Source organism: Phyllobates terribilis, unplaced genomic scaffold (genome assembly GCF_046119375.1).
Source record: "Phyllobates terribilis strain yellow unplaced genomic scaffold, ASM4611937v1 Scaffold_1__5_contigs__length_1240528914, whole genome shotgun sequence".
Taxonomy (NCBI): domain Eukaryota; kingdom Metazoa; phylum Chordata; class Amphibia; order Anura; family Dendrobatidae; genus Phyllobates; species Phyllobates terribilis.
Window position 1 is genome coordinate 771,225,055 of NW_027362761.1, and position 22,398 is coordinate 771,247,452.

Below are 22,398 nucleotides of genomic sequence, written 5' to 3' on the forward strand. Positions count from 1 at the left end.
CTGCCTTTCTGATGTTTTTCTTGGCCTGCCACTTCTGGCCTTAACAAGAACTGTCCCTGTGTTCTTCCATTTCCTTACTATGTTCCTCACAGTGGAAACTGACAGGTTAAATCTCTAAGATAGCTTTTTGTATCCTTCTCCTGAACAACTATGTTGAATAATCTTTGTTTTCAGATCATTTGACAGTTGTTTTGAGGAGCCCATGATGCCACTCTTCAGAGGAGATTCAAACAGGAGAACAACTTGCAAGTGGCCACTTTAAGTAGCTTTTCTCATGATTGCATACACCTGGCTATGAAGTTCAAAGCTCAATGAGGTTACAAAACCAAAAAAAGTGCTTTAGTAAGTCAGTAAAAAGTAGGTAGGAGTATTTAAAACAAGAAAATGATAAGGGTGCCCATACTTATGCACCTGACAAATTTTGTTTGAATGCAGATTGCACATTTTCTGTTAGTACAATAAACCTCATTTCAAGGCAGAAACATTACTGTGTCCAACAGTTATTACATATATCAAACTGAAATAGCTGTTGCAAAAACACCAATTTTTATAAAACATTAAGCTTAAGATTAATAGGGGTGCCCAAACTTTTTCATATAACTGTATGTAGATATATAAGCACTCCGATTAATTGTCAAAAAAGTGGAGGACTCCTTATTAGCCCATGTGATAATGTTTCGGATCCACAACAGAACATTTCTCTGTTATGGAACTGAAATGTCGTCACATGGGCTAACTAATAGAGTCAACTGCTGAAGATTTGGTTCTGCTCCGAGTACCACTTCTCCTGTCCTATATATATACACTGCACAGTACCACTTCTCCTGTCCTGTATATATACACTGCACAGTACCACTTCTCCTGTCCTGTATATATACACTGCACAGCACCACTCCTCCTGTCCTGTATATATACACTGCACAGTACCACTTCTCCTGTCCTGTATATATACACTGCACAGTACCACTTCTCCTGTCCTGTATATATACACTGCACAGTACCACTTCTCCTGTCCCGTATATATACACTGCACAGTACATGTTTTGTTCAAACCAAGTCTAAGAGTGCAGGTAGCGCTCAAACATGTCTGGTGATGAGACCCCCAAGTTCCCCCCTCACATCTTAGATTGTTGGTATGCATTTCTTCATCTTTTTGTAAAATATTTCTAACTTTTTGCCAATATACTTGGATCGGAAGCCGGATCCTTCCAACCTCTCATGAATATTAATATTGAGCAGAATTAATTTCTGCCTATTGGTTCGGCCACCTCAACAGTCACGGTCTCATGTGGCCCCTTGGGAAAATTAATCTATTCCCCACTCTATTATGTATAGTGCTGTACACAAGGTGTACAAGATCACCTGTGTATTACTCACATGACCTACAGTGCATTGTGAAAGTATTTGGCCCCCTTGAACTTTTCTACCTTTTGCCACATTTCTGGCTTCAAACATAAAGATATAAAATTCTATTTTTTTTGGGAAGAATCAACAACAAGTGGGACACAATCGTGAAGTGGAACGAAATTTATTGGATATTTTAAACTTTTTTAACAAATTAAAAACTGAAAAGTGGGGCGTGCAATATTATTCGGCCCCCTTGAGTTAATACTTTGTAGCGCCACCTTTTGCTGCGATTACAGCTGCAAGTCGCTTGGGGTATGTCTCTATCAGTTTTGCACATCGAGTGGCTGAAATTCTTGCCCATTCTTCCTTGCAAAACAGCTCGAGCTCATTGAGGTTGGATGGAGGGCATTTGTGAACAGCAGTTTTCAGCTCTTTCCACAGATTCTCGATTGGATTCAGGTCTGGACTCTGACTTGGCCATTCTAACACCTGGATACGTTTATTTTTGAACCATTCCATTGTAGATTTTGCTTTATGTTTGGGATCATTGTCTTGTTGGAAGATAAATCTCCGTCCCAGTCTCAGGTCTTTTGCAGACTCCAACAGGTTTTCTTCCAGAATGGTCCTGTATTTGGCTCCGTCCATCTTCTTATCAATTTTAACCATCTTCCCTGTCCCTGCTGAAGAAAAGCAGGCCCAAACCATGATGCTACCACCAAGTTTGACAGTGGGGATGGTGTTTTGAGGGTGATGAGCTGTGTTGCTTTTACGCCAAACATATCGTTTTGCATTGCGGCCAAAACGTTTGATTTTAGTTTCATCTCGACCAGAGCACCTTATTCCACATGTTTGGTGTGTCTCCCAGGTGGCTTGTGGCAAATTTAAACAAGACTTTTTATGGATATCTTGAGTGATCATGGGATTTTTGGCTGCATCTCTGATCAGTCTTCTCCTTGTTCGAGATGAAAGTTTAGAGGGACGGCCGGGTCTTGGTAGATTTGCAGTGGTCTGATACTCCTTCCATTTCAATATGATCGCTTGCACAGTGCTCCTTGAGATGTTTAAAACTTGGGAAATCTTTTTGTATCCAAATCCAGCTTTAAACTTCGCCACAACAGTATCTCGGACCTGCCTGGTGTGTTCCTTGGTCTTCATGATGCTCTCTGCACTTGAAACAGAACCCTGAGACTATCACAGAGCAGGTGCATATATATGGAGACTTGATTACACACAGGTGGATCCTATTTATCATTACCAGTCATTTAGGAGAACATTGGATCATTCAGAGATCCTCGCTGAACTTCTGGAGTGAAAGTAAAGGGGCTGAATAATATTGCACGCCCCACTTTTCAGTTTTTAATCTGTTAAAAAAGTTTAAAATATCCCAAAAATTTCGTTCCACTTCACGATTGTGTCCCACTTGTTGATTCTTCCCAAACAAATTAGAATTTTATATCTTTATGTTTGAAGACAGAAATGTGGCAAAAGGTAGAAAAGTTCAAGGGGGCCAAATACTTTCAAACTGCACTGTATTAAAGGGGATCGCGTGACAGGTCACATGATACATCGGGTACCTGGGGGGGGGTGGGCCGCGCCTTCTAAACTGCCCGGGGCCCTGGCTACTCTTAATCCACCCCTGGGGGTGAGTATAGCTTTATTTGTTTTAATTTTTACGGTTCACACTGTATAAATCCATGCCGTTTGCATGGATTTATATAGTGTGACCTAGTTGTCAAGCACTTTCCAAGTGATGCTAAAATCGCCTGGAAATCGCTTGTCAATCTGCATGCGGAAACGCATGTGAATCCGTATGTATTCTGCAAGAAAAACGCATGCACACTCTGCATGCGTTTTTTCTGCCAGGGAGATGCAGAAATGCTGCAGAAATTTTCTGCTTCATTTCTGCATCGTGGGCACATAGCCTAAATCTACAAGACAAATTGGCCACCACCCCTGTACCTGCAGTGTACAGGTGTGGTGAATCTAAAAATAGGAAATTATTGAGTACTCATTTCCTAACGATCAATTATCTTAATTGCCCAGATGCTCAAGAGGATATCAATCATCAGACAACCAAAAATACTGTATATAGATCTCAATCTGCCTGTAAATACAATAATAATGTATATAGATCTCAGTCTGGCTGTAAATACAATAATACTGTATATAGATCTCAATCTGGCTGTAAATACAGAAAAAGTATATGTGTATTAGTAACAAAAATAATCATAGGGAATATTCTTGTATCCCTCACCAAACCAGAAAATAGATGTCACTTTATAGCAATATATACAATAGACCAATCTTCAAGCACAATAAGCATAAAAAGATTCACTAGTCAGCCAGAAAGTCAAGAGATATAGTATGGAGGTGTCCTTGGACCCTCCTATTCATAGGGACAAGATCAGAAATGCAAATAGACCAACCCCACAACTACACCGCTAAGTTCAAGTACAGATACAGGTACTGTATGTATCGACTTTGTAAATGAGTAAATAAATCCCATTCCTTACAATATGAACGGAGGATATCCCGGTATTTGGACATTAATTACACACCACTAATTTCTAAAAAAAAAAAAACGGTCACAGAAGAATCGCAGCAACTAGACCTCAGTAACTGCCAACCATGCCAGCTCTGCTATCTCAGACAAGCTGGGCATAGACGGGAAGATCATTATCAATGTGGACAACTTCAAAGGTGGTTACGAAGGAGCTTAGCAAAGAGTGAATGACAAGAAGAATGTGCAACTATTCTGGAGATGGCATGTGATATCTTTTAATAATCAAAGCCACCAACGCTCTGTTCCTGCCCACATTCCCGTCATGCCCACTGATGATAATAATAGCCTTGAAGGTATCTCTAGCAGTTAGAACAGTAATCTTAAAGTAACAGAGTTTGGTCAGCTGAAAAAGCATGAGGTCTGGATTACGTCCTGCAGGGGCATTATACCACGTAAAATAGGTGTGTTCACCCTATTCACTATTATAAACTGTGCCGAAAACCTGAATGCAGAACACATCCTGAGAAGTTACTAAATGTCCAACACAGTTTTAAGTCACCACCACAGGTCTCATTACCAACAATGATAGCGAGAAATAGAGAAGCTCAGAGAGAAGAATGAAACTTACTGATACCGACTGCCCCTCCGTGACAGGCAAGTGAGAGGAAGACACGCAGACGAAATCAAGTCCATAAGAACAGGTAGTGGTTGTAGACATGCTAAAATGTCCCAATCTACACAATGGGAACTCCCCTTTTGAAAACAATAATGACTCTTCACTATCTCCCGGCTACCTCAGTCATTTATTCCAGTCCATTAGATCCTACAGCCTAAGCCACTGTCTGATCAATGGTTAGGTTCCCAGTAGTAAAACACATGAGGATATTTAATTGTTGTTTAAAGGGAACCTGACAGCTAATAAATGCTGCCGGATCCATAGGCAGCAGGTATAATTCATTGACTGTATGGTTTCAGCTTTGTATATTTAATTCTAAAATGCGTTTAAAAGAAAATCATAGTTTAAAAGCCGCCTGAGAGACTAGTCGGACAGGCAGATCCCCAGCAGCTTCTCCCACCCACTCCCCTTACATGCATACAGGGAGAGACCTATCAATCCAGGGCAGTCAGCGTGGAGAATCCACCTGGAACCTGTCTGTCTGAGTAGTTTACCATGCAGCTTGGTCCAATATATAAAAAATCTTTTCTAGGTTTCTGGTCAGCCATGTCCTCCTTCTCATGACTGTCCTCTGTCTGGCTGTAATACAACTGGCTGAAGCAGAAGCCTCCCCACCTTGTCTGTAGTAGTGTAAAGGACATATTGATATTCATGCTATAGCAACTCCATTTTGTCTGCTTGTTTCAAAATCATGTTATTATCACTCCTTGCATAACATACATTCTTTCCTTCTTTTCTTCTGTTCACATGCATCTTTCCCACAAACTTTTTCTCACAAGAACATTTTGTATTTTGTCAGACACTCCGCTCCTGTTATCTAACTAGTTTAGGCCAGGATTGACCTTGTAAAATTTCCATAGTGCTTTGAACTAACGATGATAATATGACCATATATGTGTTTCCGTAATAATTGTACTAACATTGGTTAGCCTATAGTACTGTAGTATGGCTGCAGAGTTGATTGGCTATTAAAATACTCAAAACAATATAAAATGCTAAGCAAAATAAACGGGATCAGAGATTCTTTGAATCCTCCCAATACAGAGCACGCATTGCCTCTGTTTGGTTTTCTGTTGGATTGCGCAATCAACATAATAATTTGACACTCACTTGGTCAACCTTGAAGGGCCATTGCCCTCCCTCAACAGCTGGTGCCGTGACTCGGATCCCTAACCAGGGACGCCCCTCCACCTCTGGACGTCCACAAAGAGAGACCTGCTTTCAGCCTCCCCCACTGGAATTGGGACTGATCATCCCCCACAAAAAGCCACGGTAAGTGCACAAGTTCTTTACTAGTGACACTGACCGTTTGGCGTGGTTTCCACGTGGTGTGTGGTTGTTTGCAGTATCTCCGGACATCTTGGTTGGATATAGTCAAAGGTGAGACTATAAGGGGTGTAGTCCCATTAGGGGTCTGATATTATTTACTTTCAAAGCAGTATCACCTCAGATTGACAAGTGAATATTGTGTGAATCTTTCTCAACTTCTGACAAAAATCCTTAGGAGACTGAACACTGTTAGGTTCGGTCGCGGCAGGTGATCGAACATCGGGTAGGACACGCACACAGATATACATATATCTAGTGTCCGGGGAACTGCGGACGAGAGTTCTCCTCCTTTTATCTGGCTGTTCAAGACTCCCCGACGGGAAGGGGTGAAATAAAGTCAGTGAAACAGCAGCTGAGGTCCGGACTCGTGCTGTGCACAAATTAAGGATTTTTTTTGTCAGTTGTAGTGATTAATCAATGTTTCCGTGGAGCAGAAAAAATTTGTCTCCCCTGCAGGAGGGGGAGGATGTGATGAATATCATGATCGGTTGAGAAGGGAAAAGATCTTTTAAGAATGCACCAAAAGTGTTTAAGGTATTAAATTTTCCTGTGGAGGGGAGGCTTCAGCCTGTGTTGTGGGATGAAGGCATCCGGCAGCAAAGGGGTAGATTAGTTGACTGTGGATTGTTGGAAGACGCTGAGAAGTTCAGGAAAGTCGCACATGAGATTTGTGATGAAGGATATGTAGAAATAGCTGAGGAGAGGAAGCCTGGTTATTTCAATTATTTTTATGTAAAGAAGGGGAAATTATCTAGCCCTGTAATGAAGACTGGCTGTTTTGTGTTCCAAAATGAAGCTGATGGGTAAAAATAGAGGCAGAAGTAGATTCCCCTTCCCAACTTATGTGTCCACAAACCAACTCCGAAGCCCCTAAAGAAGCATCCCCTACCCCCACAAATGTAGCAGTACCCGAGCCCCTCAATCCGGAAACTGAGCAATTTTTACCTAAGGAGATTAAATACCCTACACTTCCCACTGGTGGCCAGCCACCATCATATAACCCAGGATGGTGTGAGACGTGCTATAATTGTGGAGCACACAGACCCGGTGCTGCAGCACCAGCCTTCCCATTACTTAACGCTGACGGTGGGTATTACAAACCATTGCCCCCACCTGCCCCCGCCAAGGTCCACACTCCATTCAGAGAGACCCAGGGTCCTCCGAATTCTACCCTATTCACCCTCTCCCAAACTGGGGGAATAGACCATAGACACGAGTATCAGGAGGTGGCGTCTGTTTTATTGAATGGCCCTTCAGAATTTTCCACTATGCTGAGAATAGGCATAGGGAGTATACCGCAACAGGAAGTTGGGATCATTGTAAATGCAGCAAATGTAAGACTACAGCATGGGGGGGGGGGGGGGGCTAGCTGCAGGAATATGTCGTCTTGGGGGTCCTGCAATACAAATTGCGTCCAACGATTATATCCGTGACAAAGGTCCGTTAAGAGAAGGAGAGGTGATGGCTACAAGAGCCGGACAGCTATCATGTCAGTATGTTATACATGCGGTGGTACCAAGATATGATCCCCTGGATATACCCAGGTCACAACACCTGCTTACAGAAACAATCCAGCACACCATAGCATACGCATCACAGCTTCGTGTGGTCCCAACCCTAGCCCTGCCATTTATTTCCACCGGTAATTTTAGATATCCAAAACAGGATGCGGCCAAAATAATAGTCAGGACTATAAAGCAATACACTGCCACGCATCCAACTAAATTGAGAGAGATAAGACTCTTGGCCGTTGACAGGGATCTAGTCGATTATGCCGCTCAACTAATCGAACCCATGATCGGATCCAATATCTGGTCTCCCCCAACGTTTCCCTACCTCCGAGATCTCCCCTCAATCAGTACTCATGCTGATCTCCCCCCTCCCCCTGATTTCCCTCCACCTCCACCCCCTCTCACAAAGTTGGAGGAAATGGAGGAAGTGGGCCAGAATACCAGCCCACCCAAATATACCCCGTTCACCCCAGCACAGACGGATATTCTGTGTAATCATCTCCCAGATCCCGAACATTCCCCCACGGCTTTTTACAGGGGCATGGCCGCAAACAGGGAGATATATTCAACAACAAGGCAGGATCTTTTACACCTGATCCGTGTAAAAGTCGGTGAAGGATATTATCCCATGATAGAGACTGCTATCCCATATAACAGAGCATTAGACTCCAATACGTATGAGAGTGGGGTTGACTTCTGTCGAGCCCTTAAAATATGGGCTCAGGATAAGCTGGCTGATCAATCTACTATTCTCACAGATGTTACTCAAGAGAAGGAAGAGTTGGCTGAGAAGTTTTATGGGCGCCTTTTGCAGGTCTATAAGGGTTCTCATTACATACTAAAACTCATTGCCAGCTGTTAGTGTCCGCCTTTATCCAGGGTTTACGTACTGAAATCAAGGACGCGATATTGGCTGTACGGCCGGATGTTGAGTCAGCCACCCCAGGAGATGCCCTAAAAGTAGCAAAAAGTTTCCAGAAAAGTGTCGCCCGGGCAGCTTCTGCGGTTAAGCCTAAATCTAAACCCGCTGCAGTGGCAGTTGCTGCACCCCCAGTACCTGCAGCACAGTGTACCCCCTTACAGCCCTTGCCCCCCCAGTATTCCCCCTTGCCCCCACAGTGTCCTCCCGTATAGCCCCACTACTACCCCATGGCAGTGCCTGATCAGCGAGTAATGTATCCCGGGAGAAGACCAGTAGTGAATTCCCGTATTCTGTGTTGGAGATGTAGCCGAGCAGGACACTTCCAAAGGGACTGTCACACCCCTGCTAGTCAATGCACCCCCCAAGCCCCCCTATTTAGAAATAGGACGTCCGGCCCACGAGACTCATGAGAGAATGTCCATCAGGGCCAGTGTTCGCCTCCTCAAGCATCTAGCAAAACTGAATTGTCGAGTCTCAGCCTCGAGACTTCAGTTCTGCCTCGGTCAAGTGGTCTTCTTAGTCCATTGCCTTACTCAGGGTGCCAGACATCTCACAGACGAAAGGAAGATGGCCATCTACGCACTACCACTCCCAAAAGATCCCATAGAGCTACAACGGTTCCTCGGACTATGTACATATTGCAGACAATGGATCCCAGACGCCTCACGTCTGATGCAGCCCCTATATGATGCATTAAAAGAAGACACTATGGCATATGTAAACAACAAGGACCACCAAGAACTGCTGCAACAAGCCTTTGAACAACTAAAGTCAAGGATAATGACAGCCCCTGCCCTTGGAAATCCGGACTATGCTCAACCTTTCCATTTGTATGTCTCTGAGACAGGAGGACATGCAGCCGGAGTACTCACGCAGAGACACTGTACAAAGCAGCGCCCAGTCGGGTATTACTCAGCGCATCTGGACCCGGTAGCCTGGGCCTCCCCCAGCTGTCTACGAGCGGTTCACGCCACACAGCAGTTACTTGAGAAGACGGCGGCGGACATCATCCTTGGACATGAGACTCACATTTATGCCCCACATGATATTGCGGCTGTTCTGGCTGTACAGCAACCTAAACATCTGTCCACACAGAGACACCTGCGGCTGCAGTGTTCGTTGATGTTGCCAGAAAATGTGAAATTACACCGGTGCACCACCATCAACCCAGCCACCCTGCTACCAGCACCTGAAGGAGAGGGGAAAGAGGCTCCACCGCATGATTGTCTGGAACAAATTACTGCGGAGTCAACTCCACTTGTTCTAGTGGGGGAAGTACCCTTGGATGATCCAGAACTTACGTTATATTTGGATGGATCCAGATATGTTGACACCTCTGGCAGTTTTCATACTGGATACTGGATATGCTGTCACAACTGAAGATACATTGGTAGAGGCTGCAACCTTACCCCTGCCAAGAAGCTGGTCTCTGAAGTTGTTCGCCGGTATGGAGTTCCAGAAATTATCGAAAGTGATCAAGGACCAGCCTTTTCCTCATGTGTATATCAAGAAATACTTACCATGATCGGATCAACAGTGGCGCTGCATACTCCTTATCATCCACAGTCAAGCGGCAAGGTGGAGAGATTGAATGGCACACTGAAAAGGCAGTTAACCAAAATGATGTCGGAGACTACGGCCCAGTGGCCTGAGCTCCTTCCCATTGCACTATATCACATACGCACCACCCCCATAGGGAATTACAAACTGTCACCCTATGAGATATTATTTAGGTCACAACCAGCTATAGCTCGATTTACCCCACAACAATTATCAGAAGAAACAGATTATGTTGTGCAATATGTGATTCAGCTTGCCAAAGCCTTAACTAACACCCATGCGTTAGTATCATCTTCTATTCCAGATCCAGCTGATGCAGAAGGTTGTCATACCCTCAAGCCTGGAGATTATGTGAATGTGAAGAAGCTTGTTCGGAAACATGGACTAGAACCATTGTATGACGGACCATATCAAGTGCTCCTGACAACCCCAACAGCAGTAAAACATGAATTCTCTGAATATAAGTCTAGTGATCCAACATGTGGCAATCCGAATGTTGGATATTGTAGCCCCCTGGGACAAATGCCTTCATGGTGTATGTTATCAAATAACACCGTTTTTATCGATTTGGTACATAAATTAGTATTACAGCACTCGGTTTTATGGGACCTGCCATCAGCCACATATTGGGTCTGTGGGAATAATGCGTATAAATGGCTCCCAGTCGGAGTAGGGGGGACTTGTACGTTGGCCCGGCTAACTCCAGCCACTTATCTTATTCCCCATAGTAAAGTAGATATGAGAACCATCCTTCTTCACACCATCTATAAATGTGCTAAGGACAACACCCCACACCCATCAGGAAGACCTCATTTAGTACAAATGAGTATACCCAATAAGATAGCCAGTACTGTCTTCCTCTACCCTATGGTAACACAAATGTGGGACAAATTAGTGGAAGTCACTGATTACTTAGATGACCAGATTTGGAGTGTATTGGAAGTAATTAATACTACTGTTGCAGTGCAGAATCAACTTATTATAGTGGCCAATCAACATACTTTAGTGCTGGACTATTTGACAGCAGCTCAAGGAGGGATGTGTCAGGTTATATGCCCAGCCTGTTGTCACTATATTGACCCCGACTCTACCATACGGTTAAAGACTAAAATGGAAGACATTAGGAAACTCAGGGAAGAGTATAACAAACATAATGAATTGACCAAAGACAATAGGTGGTCTGATACGTTTTCCTTTTTAAATCAGGCTAATTGGTTTAAAGGGATTGGTGGATGGATTGCTGGAATATTACAAGGAATGTTGCATATTGTTGCTTGCATCTTGTTAATATATGTCTTACTAAAACTAGTCTTTTATTGTATCCCATTTTGCATGAGGAAAACCTGCCAGTCATCAGAGAGCAAGGAGGACGCTGTCAACCAACATCCAGTGCTACTATACACGGACCTCCCAGATGTAACCAGCATTGAGGACCTGGATGACAAGGGAATGATGACCTTTAGATGACCTTTACCCGCTTGCCCCAAACAACCTCATGTCTGAAGATCAGAGCTTTATGATTATATCAACTAACAAGGGGTGATGGACATGCCGCGACAGCCTCGATTGGTAACAAGGGCACTAATTGAGTGAAGACCAATGTCCCTCAGGCTCAAAGCATGACCCTGGGAAAGCACCTCTATTGTTGATAATAACATAATTTTTAGGGGGGAAAATGTAAAGGACATATTGATATTCATGCTATAGCAACTCCATTTTGTCTGCTTGTTTCAAAATCATGTTATTATCACTCCTTGCATAACATACATTCTTTCCTTCTTTTCTTCTGCTCACATGCATCTTTCCCACACTAACTGTTCTCACAAGAACATTTTGTATTATGTCAGACACTCCGCTCCTGTTATCTAAGCACAAGTGATGGAATGTTAAAGTCATCACAAAAAATAAATGATACATTTTAATATTTTGTGATTTGTCATCATGAACGGAAACAAAATAAGATAAGCCTTACCTTCCTGAGATATCCAGCTCCTCGCTTGTTTTACTTAATTCTACTTCTGTCGTATCATCCAACCCATTGATGGCATCGCTACCATATCCCATGGTTATTCCACTGCCAGAGTCAACTTTAAGAAACTCCTGTTCCACTTCGACAGACGCATTCCTCTCCAAGTACTGACTGCTTTCCTTGATTCTCTGCTGAATCATTGGTGTGAGTGGCATCTCAAAACTGAAAAAACTATCTGGCTCATAGTACAAGGTGTCCAATGACTCCACGCTGTAATACAAAGATGTATTGTCCAGTATGTTTTCAAACTGGGAGCTGTACAGATCTGTGGAGTCCTCAGAGCATCGCTTTGATCTTGTGTCTTCATATTGGTCATCAATCACAATCCTAGGACTTGAACAGAGAAAACTAGTTAAAAGTTTACACTGTGACTGATATTAACAATTACTAAATTATGAAGAAATATTAACAGAAACCCTACTTTCAAGTAACTTTTCAGAATAAATTGTGTGTATACAAGATTAGTAATATTATTCCTGAACAATGTCTTGTATATTCCATTTTCACCAGTTTCCTCATTATAGCCTTTAATTCCTAATTTGCAATTGACTCTGAGCAAGTGGAAAGAAACTAGTTTTATGAGATCTTTGATACATTCCACAGCATGCTCGTTTCCCCTTTGCTAACACAGAAGCAACAGAAAATTATATAGCAGTTGCAAACTGTGTGAATGTGAATCTAGCACTGGAGTAAGGTAAATACTTTTTAGAAAGCTTAGCATGATCTTTCTGTGTCTCCATCAGTCTGTTTTCTCTCCCTGCTCCTTTCCCACCATAGAGTATAATAGGCAGTGTAACCCAACACCTTACTGGAAGTCTGTCTTGTCTTGAACAAGACGAAGTTTAACTTTTTTTTCCAGCGTGCAAGGAGACAAGGAGGAGGAGAAGTGGCTCACAAGTGGAGAAAGAAAGTTGATTTCTCTGATAAGATGTAACACAACATTATTTATATTCACCGTAATATGGGTTTAAGCAAAAAGTTTGAATCATGAATAAGGCATAACAAAAGACAACAAAAACCTTCTATACTATATGAATGTTTTCTAAATCGTGTGCCCATGTGTTTTTAAATCCTATTTCATTTTTATAAAAATGATAAGTGGCTCTGACCCTGTTTCACAGTCATTCATAATTTAGTAGGTTTCTCTGCATGCTGACATCTGACTTTCCTGCTCTATGACCTCACTTTAAAAGGGAAAAAGTAAAAACAAAACAAAAAAAACCCTAATTTTCCATACAAAAAATCATTCTGTAAAAAAATTCACATCATTGGTATTACCGTTTCCGCAACGACCCCCTTATCAAACTTGATGAACAATGTAAAATAGATTAATGAATAAAAAATGACAGAATTGCTGTTTTTGCTTGTCCCAGCTCCTAAAGCATAGATTAAAAGTGATCAAAAAATCCTGTGTATCTAAAAATTGCAGTTAAAAATTAAACCTCGCTCCACAAGCATCAAGCCCTCACTAGGCTCCATTGAAGGAAAATATAGATATGGTATGGTTTTAAAGTGCTTATATTGTTTGTTTGTTTTTAACTGTAAAATTGGTAAAACCTTAAACTATATTGATCTGGTATCACAATAATTGTACTGATCCACAGAATAAAGGTAACACATAATTCATACCGCATGCCAAAACTCCCCAAAAACAGTGACATTGCTGTTTTTAGTTCATTCAACCCCAACTCAAATAATTGTGAGAAAACGTCAAGTCATTCTACAAATAACAAGTCTGTACATATCTTTATTGATGAAATTAAAGGGAATCTGTCACCACTTTAGCGTTATCAGACCTCTACTATGGCCATACAGGGTATAGAGAAGAAAATCTATACCTACCTGTATGGCCATAGTAGAGGGAGCACAGTGCACGTCACAGGACCCTGTGACATGCAGGGGAGGGGGGGATATGATAATTAGGCATACAGGCGGGGATTTGGAGGAATAATAAGCACATAGGTGGGGATTGCTTGACGTCCCCCGGACACCCAGCCTGTACAAGATTAGAATTGATTAAAGCGCTTTTCTCTGCAATCAGACCTCTACTATGGCCATACAGGTATGTATAGATTTACTTTTCTATACCCTGTATGGCCATAGTAGAGGTCTGATAACTCCAAAGTGGTGACAGATTCCCTTTAAGAAAGCCAGAAAAAAGCAACATAAAAACAAAAGTTATATGCATCTCAAAATGGTTCTTTGGAAAAAAAAAACAAATCATCCAACAAAGATCAAGCCCTAATCATAAAAAAAAGTCTCTTGAAATGCAACAAGGAAAGAAAAAAAAAAGTCCGTTTATAAAGCCCAAACACACCTGGTCCTTAAGGAGTTAGGTGGTAAAACAGGTTAGATGAATGTTGAAATACAACATTCTCTAAAGTAAGGCCACGTTCACATGTTCAGTATTTGGTCAGTATTTTACATCAGGATTTGTAAACCAAAATCAGGAGTGGAACAATCAGAGGAAAAGTATAATGGAAACATGTCACCACTTTATTTATCACCCACTCCTGGATTCTGCTTTCAAATACTGATGTAAAATACTGACCAAATACTGAACATGTGAACATGGCCTAAGGCAGCATTTCCATTTTATATATGTTTTGTTTCTTTTTGGCTGCAACAGCAGGAGAACTGCAATGGCCACAATGTGTGAACGCAGCCTTTCAAACATCAATTCGCTATTATGCTTTCAAAAATATATTGTTTGCACAATGTAATTCTAACTCCAAAACGGTGGACATAGGTTCTTTGAGACTTTTCCAGATACAGGTTACAAGTATTCATTAGTTCTAATGATAGCTGAAGATTAAAGGATTACAGCCAACTAATTACCTTTAATTTGGGAACTAATAAAAGATACAAATACCATTAATTCTTTTAAATGGACAAATCTCCATTAAGGCGATTTATTCTGTTTTGTTTAGCATTTGAAATAATGAAATGCAGGAAAGTACTAGAGCAGCTCCTTTACAAAAAAACCCAAAACAACTCCCTCAAAAAAACTACCGTATTTTACGGTCTATAAGCCGCACTTTTTTCCTCCAAAATTTTGGAGGAAAGTGGGGGGTGCGTCTTATAGTCCGGCTGAGGATGGCGGGTGGTGTGGGGGAAGCGGCAGAAGAGCGAGGCACAGGAGGCAAGAGCCACCTGCTGCAGCTAACACTGTGCCCACTGTTAAAAAAAATGAATATTCACTGCTCCCCAAGCCCATGGGCGTATGAAGTTGTGAATATTCATTCTCATTAATAGCGCACAGTGTCAGCTCCTGCAGTGGCTGCGGCTAACACTGTGCCCGCTAGTAAAGAGAATTATTATTCACTACTCCATGTGCTGTCATGTGCAAAGAAAGATGCAGGCTTATAATCGGAGCTCACATCAAAGTCAAGGACACAACATAAATATGTCATATGTCAAGAAGGGGTTAAACAGGCCATCACTATTAAAAAAAAAGCATCCGATTTTCATCCAGAAAAAAATGAACATTTTCTCCTCTGTGTTGTCATCAGTATGCCACACTTATGCAATCAGTATGTCATCTGTACTGTATAGCATTTGCTTTTATATATTATCAGTGAATACAATTTACAAGACCAAATACAGTTTCTTAGGTTAATAATGGTAATATATTGGTAGAAATCAGATGCTATACAGATGATCCTTATGGGATCAGATTTTTTCTGCGCTCCCACAGCCCTAAATAGGCGAGTCTCATTTCAAATACGGAAGAGAATAGCGCATGCTGAAATTTTTTTCATGCGGCCATTCGGTCTGCGCCAGAAAAAAAACAGTCATCTGAACAGCCCTAATGAATAACTTTGGTCCAAGTGCTGTTCATGGAAAAAACTGATAGCACCATATATCATTTTCCATAAACATGCTCAGAAATCTTCCAGAGAAACTGATTAGGACTCACCTTTGGGGAATTTGAACATGTCCTAAAATGCCATCACCATGTTCCGGATCCTTTATGAAGACTTCATTGTCTACCCCATCTTGAGCACACGAGTCAGAGGCACTCCTCGGCCTCTGGATCACAGAAGGAAATGTTGCCCCTACTAAACTTCTAGTCCTCTCATGTTTGGGAATGTAACTGCTTGTTCCTGGCGATATGAGGGACGTCATATCATTTTGTTTGCCATCAACTGTAGATGGAGAATTGTCCTCCCATCTTTCAGCCATTTTTGTTTGTACCGTTGAAATATCTATACCGTTAATAGCAGCATTTTCTAAACATACCGACAAATTAGGAGACTGTAGAGAATCACCACCATTCTCTTCTCCACCACCTCCTGTTAAAACAGTTCTTTCCACTGGACCATCACTAGGGTCCATGATGGGTGAAGATAAATAAATTTGGGATTTGGGAAAATCTGCGATTTCTGTGATTTGTGATAGAGAAGATTCCGAGAGCGTTTCTTCCTCGGAAATGGCTGGTAATTCTCTCTCCACATACATATAGGATCTCCTTTCTGGAGCAACCAAGGCAAGTGTTGTTGGCTCTTCTTGACTTGGAACCATAACATCATCTATGGTATTTAATGGCTGGTAAACATTATTTCCACTATCATCAGCTATCAAATAGCATTCTGGCTGAGAGTGTCTGTTAGAGTGCGGAGATGTTTGTTGAGGGCCTAGGGAGCAATTATTGTCCCCACCGTCATCCCCTTCTGAATTTTGAGACCTGCTCCTTAATGTGTCATGTAAACAGTGTTCAGAATTGTCATCGTGTGTAACTGGGCAGAGCTCCTCCAGTCCTCGTATATCTGCTGGGCATTGTGGCTGTTCACCTAATTGTCCATATGCAGCTCGAAATGTGTCATTCTCCCTGTGCTCCGTGGTTCCATATTCAGGGAATTCATTATTGACACTAGCAGTCTGAGGAAGCAATCTTGTATTTCCTGGGTCATCTGTTAAAATGAACAGAAATAGCATTATAACTCAACAACTGTGATTTATGTATTAAAAAGACACTAAACCATAAAAAACCATAACTAATAGATAAAAGTACATTTATAAAAAGCCTCCTACATACTGTATAAACCTGCAAGGCTTTCAATAAGCAGTAGTATCTAGCAGTTTTGCAGAAGTATTGCAGACAAAGAGGGAGCACTTCCCTCTCAGCCTCCTTCATCCCTGGCTACAGACCAGCAGGTATTTCGGTTTCAGAGTGTGCACGTCCATGACATCACAGCTAAAACCAGAAGTTTGGCTTGTTGCCATTGACCATACTGGACGCAAATAGCTGTACAATGTAGAAGAACCTTAAGTAAGGAATCAGTACAACTCCACGGAAAGAACTGAAGTGCTCTTCAAATAGATGCTTTTTTTAAGGAAACCTGACGGCTGATATATGCTGCCCGATCTTCAGGCATCATGTATCAGCCACCGACAGCATGATTTCAGCCATATATGTTTAACTCTGAAATGCTGTGGTGAGACTAGTCAGACAGGCGGCTTCTCCCCTCCCGCTGCCTTGGAGTGACAGTTCTCTCACTCCATGTGAGCCTGTGGATTGGGCAGCATGTATCAGCTGTTAGGTTCCCTATCATTTTTTTTTCCATTTCCATTGTACTGATTTAGTATGAGCTGTTAGTAGGTTATAAAAAGCAAAGTGTGACCATATCCTCACTGATACCCAGCTTTCCCAGACCCCTGAAAGGCAAATCTGATTTCTGCTTAGCTAATATACTCTTTGGGAGCAAGGAGGAGGATTTAGCATTCTGTCTCTATAAAAGGCCCACGCGTTTTGTTACCAAGCTTTGTCAGCACTCTCAATGGCAAATCTGTTTACCTATGCTACAATGTAGAGGAATTAGGCAGAATTGGCTTTAGTGGGGTCCATTATAGTTACACAGTGGTTCTTACACAGCTGTCCAAGACCCCTGAATAACAAATCTGATTAGCTGTTCTACAGAAGCATATTAATACATAACCGGGCAGATTTGGCATTCTGCAGTCTGGTAAAGCTCTAATGACCTGTGGTATAAGGCAAATTAGCTATATAAGATACACACAATGCCGCTGTCATACTTATATGTACAATATCTACCCATTTACATCAGGGTAACATAGCCTGCGGTCACCTCGTCAGTTTTATTACCAGACTTTCTCATGAACGTAAACAATACATATGCCGAGATATGCTATGTGGGGACAATATATATATAAATATAGTGGGGCAAAAAAGTATTTAGTCAGCCACCAATTGTGCAAATTCTGCCACTTAAAAAGATGAGAGAGGCCTGTAATTGACATCATAGATAGACCTCAACTATGAGAGACAAAATGAGAAAACAAATCCTGAAAATCACATTGTCTGATTTGAAAATCCTTTTTTTTCAAATTATGGTGGAAAATAAGTATTTGGTCAATTACAAAAGTTCATCTCAATACTTTGTTATATATCCTTTGTTGGCAATGACAGAGGTCAAATGTTTTCTGTAAGTCTTCACAAGGTGTGCTTGGGATAATTGTCATGCTGAAAGACCCAGCCACGTTTCATCTTTAATGCCCTTGCTGATGGAAGGAGGTTTGCACTCAAAATCTCACGATACATGGCCCCATTCATTCTTTCATGTACACTGATCAGTCGTCCTGGTCCCTTGCCAGAGAAACAGCCCCAAAGCATGATGTTGCCACCCCCATGCTTCACAGTAGGTATGGTGTTCTTTGGATGCAACTCAGCATTCTTTCTCCTCTAAACACGACAAGTTGTGTTTCTACCAAACAGTTCTACGGTTTCATCTGACCATATGACATTCTCCCAATACTCTTCTGGATCATCCAAATGCTCTCTAGCAAACTTCAGACGGGCCCGGACATGTAATGGCTTAAGCAGGGGGACACGTCTAGCACTGCAGGATCTGAGTCCCTGGTGGCGTAGTGTGTTACTTATGGTAGCCTGTGTAACGTTGGTCCCAGCTATCTGCAGGTCATTGACTAGGTCCCCCCGTGTGGTTCTGGGATTTTTGCTCACCGTTCTTGAGATCATGCCAAGAGTGTGCAAAGCAGTCATTAAAGCAAAAGGTGGCTACTTTGAAGAACCTAGAATATAAGACATATTTTCAGTTGTTTCACACTTTTTTGTTAAGTATATAATTCCACATGTGTTAATTCATAGTTTTGATGCCTTCAGTGTGAATGTACAGTTTTCATAGTCATGAAAATGAAGAAAAATCTTTAAATGAGAAGGTGTGTCCAAACTTTTGGTCTGTACTGTACATATATACTGTATATATAAATATATATGTATATATATATTTTTTAAACATACTTATACATCCATGTATCCGTGTATATATATATATACACATATCTCATGTACAGCACCACGGAATAAATGGTGCTCTAAAAATAAGTAATATATATACGGATACATAGATGTATAAATATGTTTAAAATATATATATATATATATATATATATATATATTCATTGTGTATGTATGTACGTACTGCTTGGGTTGGGATTTCATGTTCGGTGCTCCTTTAAGGCAGGTTTTACACATAAATGCTCGGTTTCAGCTTTTGCTTGACAGATGGAATGTGAATATACTGTATCTGTCACCAGCTGTTATGTATTAAAGTAATTCTCCAATTTTACTATTTTCTGATGTCCCAAACAAAAATAATCATAGCTTTTGTATATTTCCAAGTACAACAATGCCCAGGCTAAAGACCAATCCAAGCCAGAGTTCTAGTGCCGTGGCCAATGCAAGGTGCGTACATATAAAAGACTTACAAATACCATATCTACTCTCAGAATAATATTGCAGAATTGACCTTTAAAAATTATACCATTTATTTGATTTCATTTATTTGTTAAACGGAAGTGATGTGAAAAAAATATTTTAATTCTGACTTTCTTAAAAGGGAATAGAAAATTTTTCATGCAAGGTATATGGGAATGTGTTCTATGCAATGGTAAATAGGAATAATGACTGAATTCAACCACCAGAGGGAGCTCATGACACATTCTCCCACGTTACTATTACCACATAGTAAAACACTCCCAATAGCCATGCGCGCATATATATATATATACACATACACACTGAATAAAAATATAAACTCAACACTTTTGTTTTTGCTCCTATTTTTCATGAACTGAACTGAAAGATCTAAGACTTTTTCTATGGACACAAATGGCTTTTTCTCCCAAATATTCTTCAGAAATTTGTCGAAATCTGTGTTAAGTGACATCTTCTTCTCTGCCGAGATAATCCATCCACCTCACAGGTGTGGCATATCCAGATGCTGATTAGACATATGATTATTGCACAGTTGTATCTTAGGCTGGCCACTATAATATGTGCAGTTTTATCACACAGCACAATGCCACAGATGTCGCAAGTTTTGAGGGAGCGTGCAATTGGCATGCTGACTGCAGCAATGTCCACCAGAGCTGTTGCCCGTGAATTGAATGCTCATTTCTCTACAATAAGCCGTCTCCAAAGGTGTTTCAGAAAATTTGGCAGTACATCCAACCGGGCTCACAACCGCAAACCACGTGTAACCACACCAGTCCAGGACCTCAACATCCATCATCTCCATCTCCATGATCGTCTGAGACCAGCCACCCGGACAGCTGCTGCAACAATCAGTTTGCATAACCAAAGAACTTCCATTTCTGCACAAACTGTCAGAAACCGTCTCAGGGAAGCTGATCTCCATTCTTGTCATCGTCATCAGGGTTTCCACCTGAATCCAGATAGTCGTCCTCATCAGGGTCTCCACCTGACTGGAGTTCATCGTCATAACCGACTTGAGTGGGCAGATGCTCACATTCGATGGTATCTGGCACGTTGGAGAGGTGTTCTCTTCACGGATAAATCCCGTTTTTCACTGTACAGGGCAGTTGGCAGACTGCGTGTATAGCATTGTGTCGGTGAGCAGTTTACTGATGTCAACATTGTGAATCGAGTGGCCCATGGTGGTGGTGGGGTTATGGTATGGGCAGCCATATGTTATGGCAACGAACACTGGTGCATTTTATTGATGCCATTTTGAAAGCACAGAGATACTGTGACGAGATCCTGAGGCCCATTGTTGTGCCATTCATCCACGACCAGCAACGCATGTTACAGGATGATAATGCATGGCGCCATGTTACAAGGATCTGTATACAATTCCTGGAAGCTGAAAACATCTCAGTTCTTGCATGGTCAGCATACTCACCAGACATGTCATCCATTGAGCATGTTTGGGATGCTCTAGATCGGGGTATGTGAGACAGAGCTCCTCCCTCCTCTCTACATAGAATCAGTAACAGCAGCCATCTCCTATCTCAGTAATGGGAAAGTCTGTCTTCACTGAATACAGATTTTACCTCAGAGCTGATATCCAAGGGGTAACGTTTCTCCTTGCGGAGAATGACATGTTAAGCATGTCAAGGTGAGGAGACTTTTAAGCCGGTCAACCGCCTCTCACTCAGTCAAACCATATCTCACACTTTGCACTGACGAGGGGCAGTACCCCGAAACACAGTGTCTGCAAATTGAGATTTTGGTTTTGGCTATTATCCTAAGTCATGTGATAAGGCTCCTTGAAGAGTCGATATTGACTTTTAGGATTGCTACTTCCTATAGGTGGCACTAGAGTTCTAGTTCTCTTCCTCTCTGAAGAGACAATTTGCACCTCAGAATTGAAAATTTTCATAATGACTGATCAATTTTGCAAGAGAAATAAGCTAATTTTTCTGATACGATATATATTACTGAGTTGCTTGTTTTCATGTGTACTATTGATTTATGAAATAACAATTAAAACGACGATTACTCTTTATGTGACGGAAATCATACAGCTAGTGTCTGATACATGCTGCCTGTGCTTTATTCCACAGTAAATATGGCAGTAATGCAATCTGAAACAAGTAAAGAATGAATGATTTGCTGATATCTTAGAGTCCGGCTTCTTGCTTGTTGTTGCACTGAGGTTACAGCAGATTTGCACCTGCTCGTTCATTCCTCTTTCCGAGGAGCTGCACAATATCCTATCACTATTCTATAGCCTAAATCAGGGGTCCTCCAACTACGGCCCGCGGGCCACATGCGGCCCGCCGAAGATTTTTATCCGGCCCGCCGGGTGTTTTGGCGCCGCTGCCTGTCCTGCTTAGCAGACGACAGTTCAATGCCGACGGGCCCTGTAATCGTGGGCGGAACGAGGCGGTGAGTAAAGGCGATGAGCTGCCACTCTGGAAGACTTGCGGCCCTCCGTATACAGCACACATGACATGATGACGTCATGCGCCTGTGCCAGAATTTGACGGAATCGAGCGGGCGCCTATTCAGAGCAGTGGGGTACATAGGTGAGTACTGGTATTTTTTTTATTTTTAACACTGGGTCCGGTCTATCATGCATATTGGGGACATGTACTTACTTATTGGAGACCTATGCTGTCTATTGGGGACATTTACTAACCTATTGGAAACCTATGCTGCCTATTGGGGACATTTACCTACCTATTGAGGACCTATGCTGCCTATTGGGGACAATTACCTGCCTATTGGGTACATTT

The 22,398-nt window shown here is 41.8% G+C and overlaps 1 protein-coding gene across 4 annotated transcripts in view; it reads right to left on the reverse strand.

Annotated features, from left to right (window-relative positions):
* The window catches only part of PSD3 (pleckstrin and Sec7 domain containing 3), a 902,747-nt gene that overhangs the window by 420,445 nt on the left and 459,904 nt on the right, over window positions 1–22,398 (reverse strand). For all 4 annotated transcript variants that reach the window (XM_073636968.1, XM_073636969.1, XM_073636970.1 and 1 more), the window contains 2 exons: window positions 15,797–16,790; window positions 11,821–12,210 (listed from right to left, as the gene is read on the reverse strand). In XM_073636968.1, the coding sequence (XP_073493069.1) occupies window positions 11,821–12,210; window positions 15,797–16,790 (1,384 nt within the window). The remainder of the gene's footprint in view (window positions 1–11,820; window positions 12,211–15,796; window positions 16,791–22,398) is intronic.